Source organism: Plodia interpunctella, chromosome 19 (assembly GCF_027563975.2).
Source record: "Plodia interpunctella isolate USDA-ARS_2022_Savannah chromosome 19, ilPloInte3.2, whole genome shotgun sequence".
Lineage (NCBI taxonomy): Eukaryota > Metazoa > Arthropoda > Insecta > Lepidoptera > Pyralidae > Plodia > Plodia interpunctella.
In genome coordinates this window covers 4,755,148-4,772,102 of record NC_071312.1, presented here as the reverse complement: position 1 = coordinate 4,772,102, position 16,955 = coordinate 4,755,148, and the positions used below count along the sequence as shown (strand labels likewise).

General features: G+C 33.7%; 1 protein-coding gene across 3 annotated transcripts; it reads right to left on the bottom strand.

The window, feature by feature from the left end:
• Window positions 1-2,607: 2,607 nt before the first annotated feature.
• Window positions 2,608-14,497, bottom strand: LOC128678450 (uncharacterized). 3 transcript variants are annotated; one of them, XM_053760021.1, is made up of 4 exons: window positions 14,383-14,497; window positions 12,859-13,014; window positions 5,843-5,959; window positions 2,608-4,969 (listed from the first exon to the last, which is right to left on the bottom strand). In XM_053760021.1, exons 2-4 carry the CDS (start codon window positions 12,935-12,937, stop codon window positions 4,407-4,409), a joined length of 759 nt encoding a protein of 252 aa, XP_053615996.1. In that variant the 5' UTR covers window positions 12,938-13,014; window positions 14,383-14,497; the 3' UTR covers window positions 2,608-4,406. The 3 variants fall into 3 exon arrangements, with proteins under 3 accessions (XP_053615996.1, XP_053615997.1, XP_053615994.1); XM_053760022.1 differs by having other exon boundaries at window positions 14,423-14,493; XM_053760019.1 differs by having other exon boundaries at window positions 14,291-14,487.
• Window positions 14,498-16,955: the final 2,458 nt, after the last annotated feature.

Genomic DNA, 16,955 nt, shown 5'->3' with positions numbered 1-16,955 from the left:
AGATTCGTTGGATAGATAAGCGGTTAATGCAAAAAAAGTGTATTCGAAGGCGGCAGCGGTCGCCAGCATTCGAGATATAAAATGCTCAGCGAAGCAATGAAAGAAGTTTCCGCCACATTGTTCCTCCCTTGTAAGTCTTATAACTATCAAACCGCGATTGTTTGCCTCACACAGGCTGTAAACGTTGCTACGGTTAACTTTTTTTACGAATACTCTCAAATTGAACAAAATTTTGGTAATTTAATATTTTTATTTAAAATTTTGTTTATATGTTACTGGAAACATAACATAGTACAGTTCAACCACACATTGTAATAACCACCGAGAATAACAGTTTAAATACTTTTATTTAATCTTAAATGGTATACTAAAAAGCAAATCTTGAAAAACATTTATAGAGGAAGAAAGAAGAGAATAAGTAATAAGTTAAACGAATCAAAAACTTAAGGATCAAAAGATTTCACAGAACTTAATTGAAATTCTCTAACGGGCGAGAAGTCTTTAATTCGCGAGCTTCACTGCAGTCAATGAATGATTCAATTCTGAATCGGTCACAACAAATTACGTGAAAATTTTCTTACTGGACGCTTCTCCAGACTTTTATTAAGAAAATAGTGAATTTCCGGGACGTTTTCTGGGATTAAAGTTTGATGAAAAGCAGTTTTAATTATGTCGTTTTTGTTTCTCACTATCATTTGTTCTAAATGGTGTCTTTTTATTAATTTGAGCGAACTTTTTGAGACAACATAATAATACATTTGTATCATCTAAAGAAGAGGAAAAACAAAGAGAGAAGTAGTGTATAAAGTTGTACAGCAGCGCGATGACGCATTGTCTTTATTTCCTCTACCAGGATCCCTCAGCTAGTTTTCTCTTTTTTATAGAAAATGAAATAAATATTGTAGGCTACTGGTTCGTATAGATAATGACCTACCTATCCTGCATAAGCGTCCCGTGTAATATTGTCTATTTGGGCCTTTTGAAACATCTATTGAAATTCCCGATATTTCTAGCAAATGAAATCCACAAAAGCCGATAAAATAATTGCTTTATTTCTTCCTTGGCTTTTGTGATAAAAAGTCTATTACTTTTCATAATAGACAATTGTCGGTTTAAATCACAGACTCTGTTAATATTGTTTTCCCTCATTTTCTCTTAAAGGGTAATTGTTACAGATTTTTTGTCGGTTTCCTCTTTGAGCAGACTGCTGCGAGCGCGTGGCACCTCAAAGAGAACTAATTTTAAACTCCATGATTAAAAATGATGTTCATTTTGTTTTAGCCAGTCGAGCGCATCAACGTGCTTGTTTCGAAATTAGAATTGAAAGTGGGGTCGCTTCGAGGCTTTGAGTGTTAAACCACCCGCGGAGGCGATCACAAAATATGTCATAGATTTTATTATTTTGATCTCTGAATGCCACTTTTAGTACAGGGCGAGGTAATTGCTTAATAATACAATTTTTATTACGACATGTTCGACAAACAATATACACAAAAAACATTGCCGACAACACGCGTAAAAACTACGCACACAATCACAAACTACTTATCGTTTTAACCTCTCTTTTATTGTTCCGTGGTTTTAACATATATGGCATGGCAAGGGTAAACGTTAGTTGTCTCGCCAGTTGGTTTAATACTCAAGGCTTCGGGGGCATGGGGGAGTCTGTAGCTATCATTTCTGATATTCGCAAAAAACAAATAGAGGAGACTGCGAGCGACAGACGGCAATAATATAGCGTACCCAGAGATTCTGAAATATTAACATGCAATTGTATATACAATGAATTGTAAATAAGCGATTTGAAGTTATTACAATTTATTGAATAAAATATACCTACTTAAAAAATTTACTTACATCTTAATTGTTGAAAATATTCAGGAGTTCTGATATTTTATTAAACTTTTCAATTTTGTGTTCTGGTTGGTGGCTAATGATGAGATAGAGGTGGGTGCTTCGATTCTCAAATTCATTATAGGTTAGCTGGTATTTAGGTAAGATAGGTACTTCCAAAGATATTGGAATATTACGGTGATATTACGTACTATATATAACTTTCTTTAAACAAATTATTAATTATTATAAATTAAATTCTATTGTATATCAAAGAAACCCCATAAATGCAAGGTAAATTTATATTTGAAAGTTCAACGAAGCCTTAAAAGTTCACAAGCATTATTCAACAAAGATATCGGAAATAAGGTCATAACGAGAATTGATTTTGTAATAATTCTCAGTACATACAATACAGCCGAGAAAGTTAATTGGATGGGTTTATCGTTGTTTGCGCGAACGTGTTGGAAGTGATAAAATGTGAGTACTTAGGAATTAAACTTATAAATTAAACGTATGGCAAAGAAGAAACTTTTGTTAATTTTCATATTTTGTGAGTTTCAAGTATATGTCATGTGAATTAAAAAATATTTCATTTCTTTTTTAATAAAAAAAAATATAGAAAAATATCATCGGCTTCTGAGTTTATTAAATATTGTGAACATGGATATATTCGAACATCTAAAATTTCGGATATTCTTTAATTTTTGTATTTAAATCAATCGGACTTCAAGTTTCACTTACTAAGGAATAAATAAAAGACAAGAATCTGGTAATATATTTAATTGATGATCACAACAACATTCCCTCCAAACAATGAATCCATCTCCACACTCAGAATTACGTACATAATTGACTATATGTCTACTAGAAATACCTACGAGTGAATTCAAACTAATTCTGTTGACGTTCTACGTATTTTATTTTATTTTAAAAATACTTAATTTGTAGTGTAATATGTAGCAAAACCATATGTATACATAGAACTTCTATTTTATCCCGGCAGGGTCGTCATGTGAAAATGGGACTCTTTATTAATACTTTATTACAATAATATTACTTACGCCACATTATGCTACGTACTACACTACAATTTGATGCAGAAGGTTTGAGCATTACTTTAAAAATGTATCTATCTACAGGTGCCTAGCTACTAGTGCAATATAAAATAATAATATATATTCTTATGTGCTTTTTCTCATGAAACAAATGTGCAGTCGTTAAGAATGAATTTTATAATGAAAAATTTTAGTTGGTCTTTTCAACTCATACAGAATAAGTTTTCGTAACAGTCATACCTTTACCTACTTACCAAAGATTTAGAATATAATTACTAACTTCAATTCAGGGTTTTATCATGTGTTTCACCTACCTACTTTATAATATAGGTAATAACATTACGCAATTGAGGAAACATATATTTACAACGTCTCATTTGGCACGTAGGTATTATTATCACAATCCGTGCAATCGTCTGAAGTTAAGCTCATCTATGTTGAAAAGATGCAAAAATTTTACTGAACTGAACGGTGACCGGTCTATTTCAAATTACACTCTGGTTGATATTTATTAGCAGTGTGTGATATGGAGAAGACAATAGCAAACGACTCAAGAAATATTGCCCAGAAAGTCGATGTGTGTGTTACATTCCATATAATGGCCATGCGAGGAATGCGACTATAAGGAGAAGATCGACGATTCAACGCAGTCTTCTACACTAAAAGTATTGCTACGAAACGTACGGTAAGAGCCCGACCCCATTGCTCCGTTGTCCGACGCAACGTGTTGACGCTCCGATGTATTCCGTTGTTTTATATAGGTCTTGATATTGACGTGTTACAACATTGTTCTGCGTTATCAATCGACGAAGCTCAAGTCAATGTAGCGAAAGGAAATGGAAAAAGCAATGGGGCTGGGCTCTATCTGACACTCTCCGCCCCATCGTGTCTCTGCCTTCGCTTATTTCGTGACCGCAGCCTAAGAACCATTGTACGTCAGTCCAAATCCCTGTCTTTCACCGAGACGAGATGTAGCCTTAACCCGAAGCGCTCGGTACATTTATGATGTGGGAACGTTTGTGTTGGCGCGGCGGACACAAAGCAAAAGGCGTCTTTCCATTTCCACACGTGACGCTGATCCTCTAGCCGGCATTGTGTGAATATTGTACAATGCCACCTGCCGACACATTTCTGTGATTATGAAACATCTTTGTGCACGAAAATAACGAGATGCAGTCATATGCTCGCTCACGTCACATTATTTTTTGGTATTGCTAAATCTAAAATAATACTTCAAAAAAGAAAGTTTACCTACATAATTTAATTTATTGGATTTATCTCAGTTCACTTTAATTAAACTTTCTGTAAGACTTTCTATACAACTATGTTTTACATAGATTTGGAAAACACTAATGATACCTAAGTTTAATAGAATTACAAAAGTTGTTATTTGTTCCCGATAGGTAAACACTACCATTAGTTTAAATTCTCTGGGGTACTTACTTTATGTTTTAACATTGTATTTTATTGTAGATACTTAATTATATGTTTATCTAAAATTGTCTATTGGGATATCTACACTATGACGTACATGATAAAAGGTGTTGTTAAGAATAGATGTGTGAAAAGAGGCGGTGATTTGTTTTCATTTGCAGGAAGGAAAGAGCTTGGTGCAGCGGGTGCGGAGGCCGGGTGTCTCTGGGAACGCGTCTCCTCGTACGCACCGCTGCCTTCACTTTCATCCTCATCATCATCAGACGGGGCCGTAGCTTGCTTTAGTGGTTCAGCTCGAGGAGCCATCTCGTTCTCATTATGTCCTACAGTCGTCTTAGCAGTAACAGTAGTTGTACTGACTGTAGTAACTGCAGTGATATTCAAAGGCGTCTTAGTAGTAGGTTTAAAAAGTTCGTCGGTGAGGTTAGCAGAGGAGTAAATTTCGAAGAAAGTTTGCGTGAGGTCAGCAGTTTTGTTGGGGAGGTTGGCGGAGAAATTTAGTAGGTCGTTTGTTAGTTGGGTCGGCAGGGGGGCGTTGCAGAGGTGCCCGTCGCAGAGGCAGGTCAGCTGGAGCGCTCCTGAATAGTTTAGCGAGCAGGGGGCGCGCGCGGCCGCGGCGGCGCACTGCAGCGACGAGGTGAAGTCTGCAATAACAACACTTCGTTATGATGCTACGGTGAGTGTGAATATGGTAGTTGCCATTAAGTGAGGTCGGATAGTTATCTCCAATTGTAAAAAAAACATATACTTATAGACAAGAGCGTTATATACCCTAACGGAAGTTTACAAGAATATCTAAAAACATAAAACAACCGTGTAAAGTATACGTATAAAGAATATTACTGGAAATACACTATCTTGTAACAAATACTATAGTGAAACAAGATGGATAAGCTCCTAATTACGTAATCTACTCAAACCACTTAGTACACTTCCTTTACACGTTGAGTCTCGCGAGGTAGATCTCGCCTCGCCATTATAAATTTCATTAATAAACTAAATCCTCGAAGCCTCCCAAAGCACCCGTGTAATTTGACAGAAATATGTATGAATTACACAACACTCCATGATACGGATGATCCGTATCATATACTAGATAAAATTAGTTAATAACTTTCTGTCCTTTCTTTAGTAACTTAAGAGTAGCATTAGTTCACTTGATGCATTACCTCTAAATAGGTACATGTCGATTTTTACTTGTTTGGGTTGTTATCGAAATGAAATTTCGGATATGGATAGGATATGTATACAGGAATAATTGGTATACCGGATTCGAATACGGATTATCGTTAGCAATTAGTTTTAGATAATTTCTGTGATGTGGGATTTTTAAGGAATTTAAAAAATAAAAACCTTCTAGCTGAAATCATCCGAAACTTTTATTACGGTCCGGTTAGGGATACGGATCATTATCACGGATGCGATAATTTCGGATACGGTTACGGAGTTCCTTAACATCCCTGCCGTTTTATCCTGTAATTCTAGCATTCTTAACACCTTAATGATGCATAACTCACTGGGCGCGACGGCGACTGTGGCGCAGGGTCCGGCGCACTCGACAGTAGTCACGCTGCTCGGCTGGTCGCAGGAAGTTGTGTTGCTGGCAACACACAAATAGCAACGCCGCGGTTCATCTGTCAACAAGGAATTAGTTCCATTTTCGAAAACTATAATGATAACAGCGTTACACTATATAGAATAGAGATAGGAAAGTCAAATCAATCTATTTCATCTTAAACCAAGGGTTTTGGATCAAATATTTTTTCTTTATTATTGATCCTATGGTTTTTGATATATAAATATTGTAAGATGACCGTTAGGCATATGTTTAGTTAGATATGTACTCGTATTGTAAGATCCTTATACGCATGCATAAAATAAAGGCCAAACATCGCCCAGTTTCGTGAAAAGACAAAAACAGACTTTTGAAAAAAATAAAGGTGTAAAAATGAAAAACAAATTATAAAAGGCTCGCCTTTTATAATTTGTTTTTCTTCTGGTTTTCTGGCAGAGATCGTTCTAAACGATAAAAACACCCATTGTAACCGTTTTTTTTTTGCTGTTTGTTTTTTTTTTTATTTTACATAGAAATCAGATCATAATGCTTATTTTTACAATCGTCCCAAAATAAAATTGTAAAGTCAAAAAGCGACCAGCGCTCGAAGCGGCTATTTAATTATTATTCTTAATTTTTTCCTCAAATATTATTATTTTTGTCAGGAAGAAGGTAAATCAAAAATACCTCACAACTTGCATTACTTAACGCTGATTAGTATTCCCTTAATTGGCATCCCTGAATCTTGAAAACAAAGTTTTGTGAGAATTTACATACTGTATCGGTCACAAGTTTCGGGAGCTTGGGAACGAAACTTTTCTCTAAAATGCCCACTCACTTCAAGGGACCAAGTTGACGGCGGAGGTGAAAACTTGTCATGTTTGACTAAAGTCTGTATTTACTCAGACCGGTAAATGGTCTTAAGATTCCGAGAGTAAATAGCAAATATATTGTTTATTTCAACTATTATTATTATTAAAGCAATAACTCGAATTGTTCATTCAATTTATTTATCACCCACGAGACTGGCTTCGTCTAGGGAATTTTTGCTAAATCGTATAGGTTAGCATGTTTTAATTCTACTTAAGGTTACGTATATGCATGAAACGTATATTTGAACTGTAACATATATTATTTTATGGCTAAGAAGATTGTTATTATTTATCACAAAAATAACTAACAATTGTCTCTCTTCTCATCTTGGCTACTGATACTACTCCGCGGCCATAACACCCCGAAGTCCTTGGTTAACGTACCTACGTACCTAACTTTTAAATTATAAATATACTTCGTGATTTTGCGACTGGAAGCCTGCCTTACGTCGACCCTCTTCATGAATGCTGTTGCTGCCTATCCGCTTTATATACTTAAGCCGCGGGATCGGTGGGAAAATTAAAATCTCTAATGACATTGGTATGTTATTGTATATCACAAAGCTTCCATGATTCATTTTCAGATCAGTTTCTCCTTCAGTTATTCCATATAAAGTTATCAGTTCAGCGGTTTAACCGTGAAAGCGGAACTGACAGACAGATAGACTTTCGTATTTATATTATTAGTATGTATTTTGTAAACAATAACTATAACTCTAGAGGTTAACAACTAACTTGTTCACTTAAGTCTCGAGTACACTCCAAACTTACAAAGTGACTTTCCAACTACTCATAAGCATATTTGTTGTTGTCTGTTGCATGAGATGTTACGAAACTTATTTCTGAAATAAATCATTTTATTATTTACTTTTGCCCGCGGCTTCACCCGCGTAAATTCTCAGAGGAACAGTTATTTTTCCGGGATCAAACGCACCCTATTGCAAAATTCCAGAAAGATTGGTTGAGCAGATAGAGCGTGAAGAGTTAACAAACAAACGATTTATAATATTCGTTCGACCCGGCTTCACTTTAGTAAAACCCACAACAAACTCTTCGACAAATATACTTATGTTTTAAAATTGATTGATAATTATAGGTTATTGTGGCTATATTTTAATTAGTAAACAACACTGTTATTACTTCCCCCTACATCAAACCGCATTGAGATTATTTTTTGTGGACAAGGTACAAAATTTAAACAAACAAGAAACTGGCGACGCTTTAATAAAAAATTAAAAGAAGACCATCATTTTGTAGTGAAAGTTCTCCCTAACACGTGAAGTGTCCCGGCTAGTGTCGCAGCCAGGAGATGCGCCTTAAAGTGCCTAGAGCGCTCTCTGCATTTTATTATCTCTTTTCTTTGAACTCAACAGTGAAGGTGTGACACTGAGAAAGGCCTTTGTCACTGGATACTTTCTAGACAGATAGGGATTCTCTATAGATATTTTAGGCTGTATACTAAGGAATGTAATTTTATATTTGGGCACCAAAGTGCTTCACGCGTTGCAAAATCAAAGTCGAAGTAAAAGAGTAGAATTTCAGGTATATTCAATTTCATCTTATCATATACTTTTTTGTCTTTATATATACATATTAATTGTACTTAACGACTTAATCAAACAGGGTTTGAAACACAAGAAATTAAAAATATGTTAATAGAACGTTTTTGTATATTTTCTGTACAGAATTCGTTCAGCTGATCGGTCAATTTGTATATAAAAGAAAAAAAAACGCATTTTTTGCTGAAAATTTTGAAATAAAAAAAACATTTATTTGATGTATAAACATATTAGCAACAAATCATTAACAATAAGCATACATCCAAAATCAAAATCTGCTTGTTTTGAAGGAGACCAAATAGCACCAACCTTAATTACAGTCCGTAATAAATCTGTTAAAATATAATTTTAATTTCTATCTCTTGTTCGCGTCATCTGTCATCCAGCCCTTTTGTAAAAATTGCGTTGGTTAAAACGCTATCCTGTATATCTTTCATTATCTTTTTAACACCTAACACCATACTATAAAACACGGCCACAATGCAAGGACTTTTTAAGGAAAAATTAAATCATTGAACTAAAAGCTTTATTTGAACATCTCAGTATTGTAAGAGGATTAAACAATTTTGTGAAAAATTATTGTATATTTTTCGGCAACGGACTTAGTCGAGAAATTTATTTCTGTTAAAATTAAAATAAGTACAATTTCTCAGCTGTGAATTAAAAAGCATTTTAACGAAACCAAAAACACTTTGTTGAATAAAAATTGACCTTCAAAAGTATTTAATCAGTCTAGACATGACCCACGTCTAGACATACTTTATAGGTCTCGTTTTATAATGGCCCTAATGTCTTGTTTTATAATGGATCCGTCGACATACAACACAGAACAACGCAAATTTGTATGAAGTGTCAACACACGTCAGTGTCAAAATCTATAGAAAATAAGGGAGCGCGACTGACCAATGGGGCATGGCTCTAAAGATACATTTTGATTTATTTTTTCACTTTGCAATTACTGAAAAAAAAACTACAGGTATATAACTAACTAACCTTGATAAATATCAGGGTTAATGAGTTAATACATGTATACATAAGTACTTATAACAGTTTTAATACACATATATATTTTATTTATGTGGAGAGCGACATAGGTTGCTTTTCGTCGCGGGCATAGCGGCCGCGGACATCAGTTTGTGACGTTACAAATAATTCAGAGTATATTTAAATTCACAGCGAAGCCTCAGAAGAAGTAAATTTAGCTCTAGTCAAACTTGACAAAGTGCGACAGTGAGCACTCGCCTCTTCCAAGAATACGCGAATCCAGATACTCTTAGACTACAACTTTTCTAATAATAATTCTGATTATCTGCTAGACTGAGATGGGTAAGAGCCATTGTCTTGAATGTTTGCTTGTGTTTACGTTAGTGTCTATTTTAACAACACAATTTCGTATTCTATTTTATTATTTAATTAAAAAATATCCTTTAAAATACAGCTCTAGTATAACTAGCATAGCTTACTATAGCTTTCAAAAATGTTTTTTTTCTTCAATAAACATTATATAAGATATTTTGGAGTAACAACTCTTTATTCTTAAAATCAATTAATTATTGAACATCTAGTCACAAAATTAAATGATAAATCAGGACAGATCAATATAAATCCCAGTTCTTTCCCACATTAGTATTTATTTGGTAGAAGCCATTCTTTTCGCGTAGAGAAGTCACGCGCGTGATATAGCTTTTCCGCGCACACGTCTACGAGCTACGACCGTCTACGAGAGCTATGGCGTAGATAACTACGAGTAAGAGCGCAGCCCCATTGCTCATTGGTGCTCCGTTGTTTTGAAGTCCGTTAAAGGACAGCGCAGGAAATATACATAAATACATAGTACCGACATATTCTATTCATGTAATATAGAAAACAATGGAGCATAGCAGAGCAGCACGACGCAACTTCCGAATTACGAGGTACGCTCTCGTACCTCGTAATTCGTAAGTACGCGTCGCTAGTAGTCGTCACTAGTGTTGCCACTAGATGTTGGTAGGTAGTCGTAATAGTCTTGTGACTCTGGCAATTGAAATGAAATTTAACCCCAGTGTTAGCAATAATACACTCGATAAGAAAGTTTTCGAGTGAATAGGGGAAAAGCTTCATAACGGTTTTTCTCCGATAGGTTTTAATTTTTAGTTGAAGTCACATTAAAAGGCTTAGCTCACATTTATTCAATATTATTGTAGTGCATAATGTTCATACTACATTTATTTTATGGCTATTCTGTATATCATTATCTTTATAGGTCAGTTTCACTGTTTTTAGAGATATACCTTCAGCAATAAAAGTTAAGCTAAACTTTTATTCAGAAAACTTTTCAGACACTGAAAAATTCGTGGATTCATCAGACAGATCTTTATCCTTTAATTCCCTTAAAAGCGACGCAACAAAAGTAACTAGTGCTAGGTATTTACACTCGTGTGTTTTGTTTGAACATTTTCATAACCACAAGCCGCGGTTGGAAGTTGTCCCACATTTCGCTGAGTACAATTGGTGTTTGGATATCATTGCCATGAAAATTTAACGAGTTTGCGAAGCAAAATAAAGATTACACAGAATAACAATCGCACGTTGTATACGTTATGCGATTGTTATTCTGTGTAATCTGTGATAGCAATCCATTCTAGGTAAGGGGTCCTGGTGGACAATTTGGTTATAATATTAAAATTATATTGGTTTTTCATCTTCCATGTCAAATCGCAGCAATATTATTATTCAGATTTTTTGTATTGACATAGAGGACTATAGAATTCCATAAGTAACTCTATGGTGCTTTTTTTAACTACTGCAACCGACTATTAGTTTAATAAATAAATTTACCCATACATAACGCTAAATTGTCTAATTAGCTCAATATGTTATTAGTTTATCAATTATCAAATCAAATATTTTTAACCCTTTTTTAAAACTTATTTTGTGTCACAATTGGTGTCCGTGAAAGGAAAAAGGAACGTAAATCATTAACAGGACAGGCAAATATTCACTTGTATAATCTCTTTATTCTGCAACGATACTCGCAATGTAAATACTGATACCAACTTCTATTCACACAATACGCGTGTTTATTAATTAGCCCGTCTGCCTGGCAACATCGTTTTATGCGCAGAGTTCACTATAATAAAGCAGAAGTACCACTCCTGACTTTCAAATAATAAAATTTAACGTTTACTAAAAATCAAATCTGAATAAAAATTTAAATTCGATTGAGAGAGTTCAGAGTCTGAGCTTATGTCTGCTAGCTACAAAAGTCTATGCCACTTCTATTTATACCTTGTGTTAGTTCGCATTCTGTGATTTTTAATGGATCGACTTCGTTTTTACTGACTCGAATATAAACATGACTATATATTTTGCAAATAATCAATTTATTTAAATCCCGTCAAAACTCGTTAGACAAAGTATATTTATTGGAATGTATAAAATATGTTTATTTCTTGTGTAAACGTAATAATCTATAGCGCCGGTATTTTTTTACACCGAAATCGTGCTTTATTACTCTAGCTGTACTCTACTAAGGGAATAATATGAGCTTTTCCAGACAATTTTTAGACCTTGGCTGGTTATTGCTGCAATATTCGCCTTCTATATAGGTACTACATACATTACAATATAGGATAAATAAAACTATAATCCTAACATTATATATATGTCACAGAGCTCCGCTTCCATAGAAATTTCCGAGATAAACTATAACCTATGTGCTATTCAAGATTGTATTTGTGGTATTCAAGAATGTGCCCGTATGTGTAAATCTTAGATTAATTTCAACAACGTGATTTCGTTCACGTGATTGAGTAACAAACATGAAACCGAATGTTCGCATTTACAATGTTACTAGAATTATGACATATTTTTGAAAATATACATATCTTTATTTTGTTTGCGAGTAAATTGTTATCTGAAAACAGATAACAGAAGTATTCGTTTCATTTTATAGACGAGATGTACATACGTAGGATATCGTTCATTTTATTTCGGAACGGACGGAGCTCGACCTATCCAGTTGAGTGCTGAATTTAATTCCTCTCTTTGAAGACGAAAACAAATTTAACATAGGTAGCGTTTCAAATAAAAGCAGGAATCTTCCTTTTTGCTCACTTCATATACATCTATAGTACATTAATCTATTTGTGTTGTCTTGACTGATGTGAAATAAATAGGTAACCAGTCAGGCGTAACACTAACTCGCGTAGGTTACATATTGGTATGTAATATGTATCTCTAAAGATATATTGTTATGGTATATATATCTAGAGACGTAAAGTACTTAGGTAAGTTAATTTTAACTATGTCACTACTATCCAAAACCATTGATGATATATAGATCTACCATAAAGATCAAACATTATAAATCATTAGTATAGATAAAAAATGTACACTTAGGTATTTCACATAGGACTGTATAAAATATCAAAAATATACCAGTCAATCGACAAAATTAAATTTATGAAGTAAATTATGAAATGGATTAGAGAAAGTTTAATATTGTACTCCCTCGTTATGTCTATATTAAAAATGGAATAGGAAATAAGTATTGTAAAAGTTTTTACCTTTTTGTTGAATTGCTCCAGTTCTAAAATCCATCATCAGAAGACTCACTAACGTCAGGAACCACATCGGAGAATACATTGTGATTTTGTGCACTGTTCTATTGCACTGTTTTATATTACTAGATTGTCAAATTATAATATAAATGTTTCAGAGATCTGAAAAATAGTATGTTAAAGGACGGTGCAGACTGTATTAATAAGCAGCACGTATCCGTGTGGATTGTATTGAATATGCATTCAGTCTGCACCAGCCATTGACAAAAGTTCAATTGATTACTTATGAAATATTCCGTCGAAGTTTTTTTCAGAGTTTCAAGTATCATCAATTTTCGGCCACCATTTTTGAAATAGTATTCAACAACTCAAACATAGATTTTATACATAAAAAGAAACACATGTTTAGCACCTAAAATGTGAAATGGTTTTTGCACTTCTGTGTCAAAACAAGGTCAAAATGTGTGACAAAAATATAAAAATATGAAAGTTAATCGAATGAAAATAAGCGTGAATTTCTTATTGACATTTACTTTATTCCAGATAATCGAAAGGGTTCCTTATCGGAAATACAGTATTCTCATGGGGAGCTGCCATCATAGGCGATTGTGTTGGGGTTTCCCAAAGTAATGTGTCTTTTCAATTTTCCTGCAGGTTTGTCTGTGTGCGCTCGTACTATGTAGATCAGCAAATACGTTTCATGATTATTGCCGCGGGAAGTTCTCTGAAGCAATTTTCCTCAATTCTAACTTCGATAGAAGATCGAAACGTACTTGAATGGCCAATAGGGAATAACAAAGTGATGGCTGTATCTTTAGAACTTCCTACACTAACTACATAGTGTATGTAGTAGTGTACATTTTATCATAATAGTCGATGAATGTTAAAGGAAAAGGCGGCTGTCGGGCAAAGTAACTACAAAATTTAAATAGTGACCTCAGTGACAATATAAATATAATATAAACAAACCCATTTACAACAATTTAGTAATATAAAACAAGGTTTGTTGATTGGTATGAGGTAATTTGTCAGAAAACTTATTAGAATCCTTGTCTGTGAGTAATACTGTCTCATTCATTTTAATTATCTTACTTAACAAATGATAAATATCTAACTTGGTTGGGTCATATAATTAAAATGATGTTATTATGAACAAGATAGGTATTAAAAGCTTTATTATTGCCGTTTGAATCAAAATACAAAAATCTTTATTGTAGAAATGTCTAAGCATTTTAAACAGTCTGACTCTGAACAACAACGATGTCACTATTTGTAAATCTAAAAAATATCTATAAATTTATTTATTTATAATTATAAATGGAAAGCGAAAAATATTAAAAAAATAACATACTTTAACTGTGAATAAAAAATAGACATTTGCACTCGTTGAAGTTAGGCGTATTATTTGTCAGTATTTAATGTAACATATCCAAATTACCTTTATCCAACTAAAAATGCACAACCAACCTAATTATATACTTATGCGAATACTACTCTATACACTAACAAAATAATATTTTCAAAATTTACTTTTGTCTATTATAAATTATTTTAAGTAGTGTCTACACACGTGTCCATTGAAGCGCGCGTGTCGTAGCCTCGTAGCGGGCGCGGCTACAGCGTAGCAACCGCGTCTACGACACGTAGCAGACTACCGTGGCCCGAGATATTCGCGCATCGCTCCCCAGCCGCTGCACCACCGCTCCCCTAACTTCACAGAACATCATCAATTTATGATGTATTGCTTATATTGCTGCTTCAGTATCTTAATTGTGTGTTCGTAAGAAACAAAGTGAGCGATGTATCCGGTTTGCTCGGAATTGATCGAGTATGGAGCGGTGACGTATGGGAATATTGTGTTAATAGCAACCTGCCAGTCACCGGATTACCTGGCGATTGTGTAGATTAATGTTTCTCTTGCTTTGTCCGTAATACGATTAGAGAATATTATCGGCGTGCATTGTCTCCATTATGTCACGTCTAAATGGGGTTTCATTTATAAGACGATAATGTCGGTAAGCGGCTTCTCCACTCGAGCGACGGCTTTTCTACTTGTTTGTGACAGTGGCTCCGAATTTATGAGATTATTCGAAATACAAGCTATTTACATGAAAGCTAAGAATAATGCGGCCTTTTTGGAAATTGTCGAATGATGACATATGTTTAAATATTTGACAATATGAAAAATATTTTTCTGGGCGATCTTCTTTTAGATGATCTATCTTCTCAATTAATAAACCTTTTTAAATTCAAAACAAAATATAAGTATTTAAGCCACTCTACGTGATTAGGAGTTTTATTTGTCCACCATTTGACTATTTTTTTCTGACAAACGTAACCAGTATATATTTTTATCTATGGGTAACATACATTTAAATATGAAAGTCACGATCCCAATCCCAGAAGCCGAGCGATGAGAGTAATTATTTACAAATAAGAATAATGTATTCAGAGAAGAAGAAGAATGAGATAAATCTCCCAAGTGATATTGACACAAAACACTATGTGTGCAGAAGTTAAGCTACGTGTATAAAGAAGAGGAAGTAGTATTACATATATAACTATAAGAAAATACTCAAAAAGTGAAAGAAAGTACTTAATTATTCCGGTTGGAAAAAGAAACGTATTGAAATGTGTTGTTTGTCGTATAAGGTGATTACTGTTAATAGAAATAAGGTTGTAATTAAGTATACATTATATCATTTAGATTCTTTTTGAAATTTTAAAAGCAATTTCAAGAGTAATACTATATATAGAGCCTGTTTCACCATTTTATGGTCTAAAAACAGATGTACCTAACATAACGAACAGACAGCATTAAAAATTATGATATTGGCCGTATCATCTAGAGTCACATCATCTAGATTTATCTGTCAGATTACAATATATTTTATCAGAAAATGGTGAAACAGGCCCTTATTGTGTGTAAGAGTAAAGGTTAGGTTAAAACCGAGCGACCACCTGGTAATTAGGTCGTAGACGAGCGCTGCGATGGCGGGTATTACGAAAATTTTCCTCACGGTAATTTTTATACCTAACAACAGTAAGGAATGGAATAAGACAGAGAGATAGACACATTTATATGTTGTAAATTTATATATTCTGTAAAATTTCTTTATGTACTTACTGAAACATCGCAGTACCTATATAGTATTTCTTTATAGAGTAGAAAATAAATGACGGCACTGTGTCTCTTGACTGGCAACATTGGGTCTTTATAAACCTATTCTGACCTAATGAATTGACATTGTAATAGCAAAATAATATAGTTAAATAAAAATACATTTTTTACTCTTTATACACAGACTGAAAACCGATTAGCTAGATAGATAAACTCTTTATTGCACCATTCACAAAGGAGTTATAAGTTACAACAAGATATTCAAACATACTGAGATTAAGATATTTAAAGTTAAATTTAAATTCTCTCTATGGGTTTGCCGGGGCTCCGCTCGTGGCAAAAAATCGCATATCATCAAAATCGCATTATGATTCCATTTTCTAAACTGATAAGAAGGTATAAATAAATAGGTACTGCATATAAATACTACATATAAATAGGTAAAAAAATCAACATACTAAAAAATTATAACGACTACTACCAAGAAGAAATGCCAAAAGAAACTTCGTTTTTTTTAAACCTTTCCTAAACTACATGGTTTAAATAATTAATTATTAATTTTATTGTGGATTTTATAAAGTGAAAATTACAATAAAACAGAATATTAAAATTCAATAAAAGAAAACTGAGAGGATGTGTTTTCCCCTTGAGCTCAAATTCTGAAAAATGTATATTGTAAATCCGTAAACAAGATGCATTTTTCGCTTGGAAGAGAACTGAAATTTGAATGCATAAAAGCGTGAAAATAAAATACCGGGGCGAGTCGATAAACAGATCGTGCGATATGCAGCCATTTCGTCGCCTTGGTACCGCGGGAGTACAATTTATACAATGCAAATTTTAATTCTCTGCTTTACGGTTCCATTTATATAATTATCGTCAATTTATTTTGGTATGTGGTATAGATAAAGTTAATATGTGGGTTTATTAATTTATGTAAAACACAACAGTGTATAAAACTTAGATATAGTTCATTTTCATC

Coding starts and splice junctions, on each gene's coding strand:
- LOC128678450 (XM_053760021.1), bottom strand. CDS start 12,937: ATGTATTCTCCGATGTGGTTCCTGACGTTAGTGAGTCTTCTGATGATG. Junction 5,960..12,858: donor TGGAGCAATTCAACAAAAAG/GTAAAAACTTTT, acceptor CCTTGTTGACAG/ATGAACCGCGGCGTTGCTAT. Junction 4,970..5,842: donor CACAGTCGCCGTCGCGCCCA/GTGAGTTATGCA, acceptor TTGTTATTGCAG/ACTTCACCTCGTCGCTGCAG.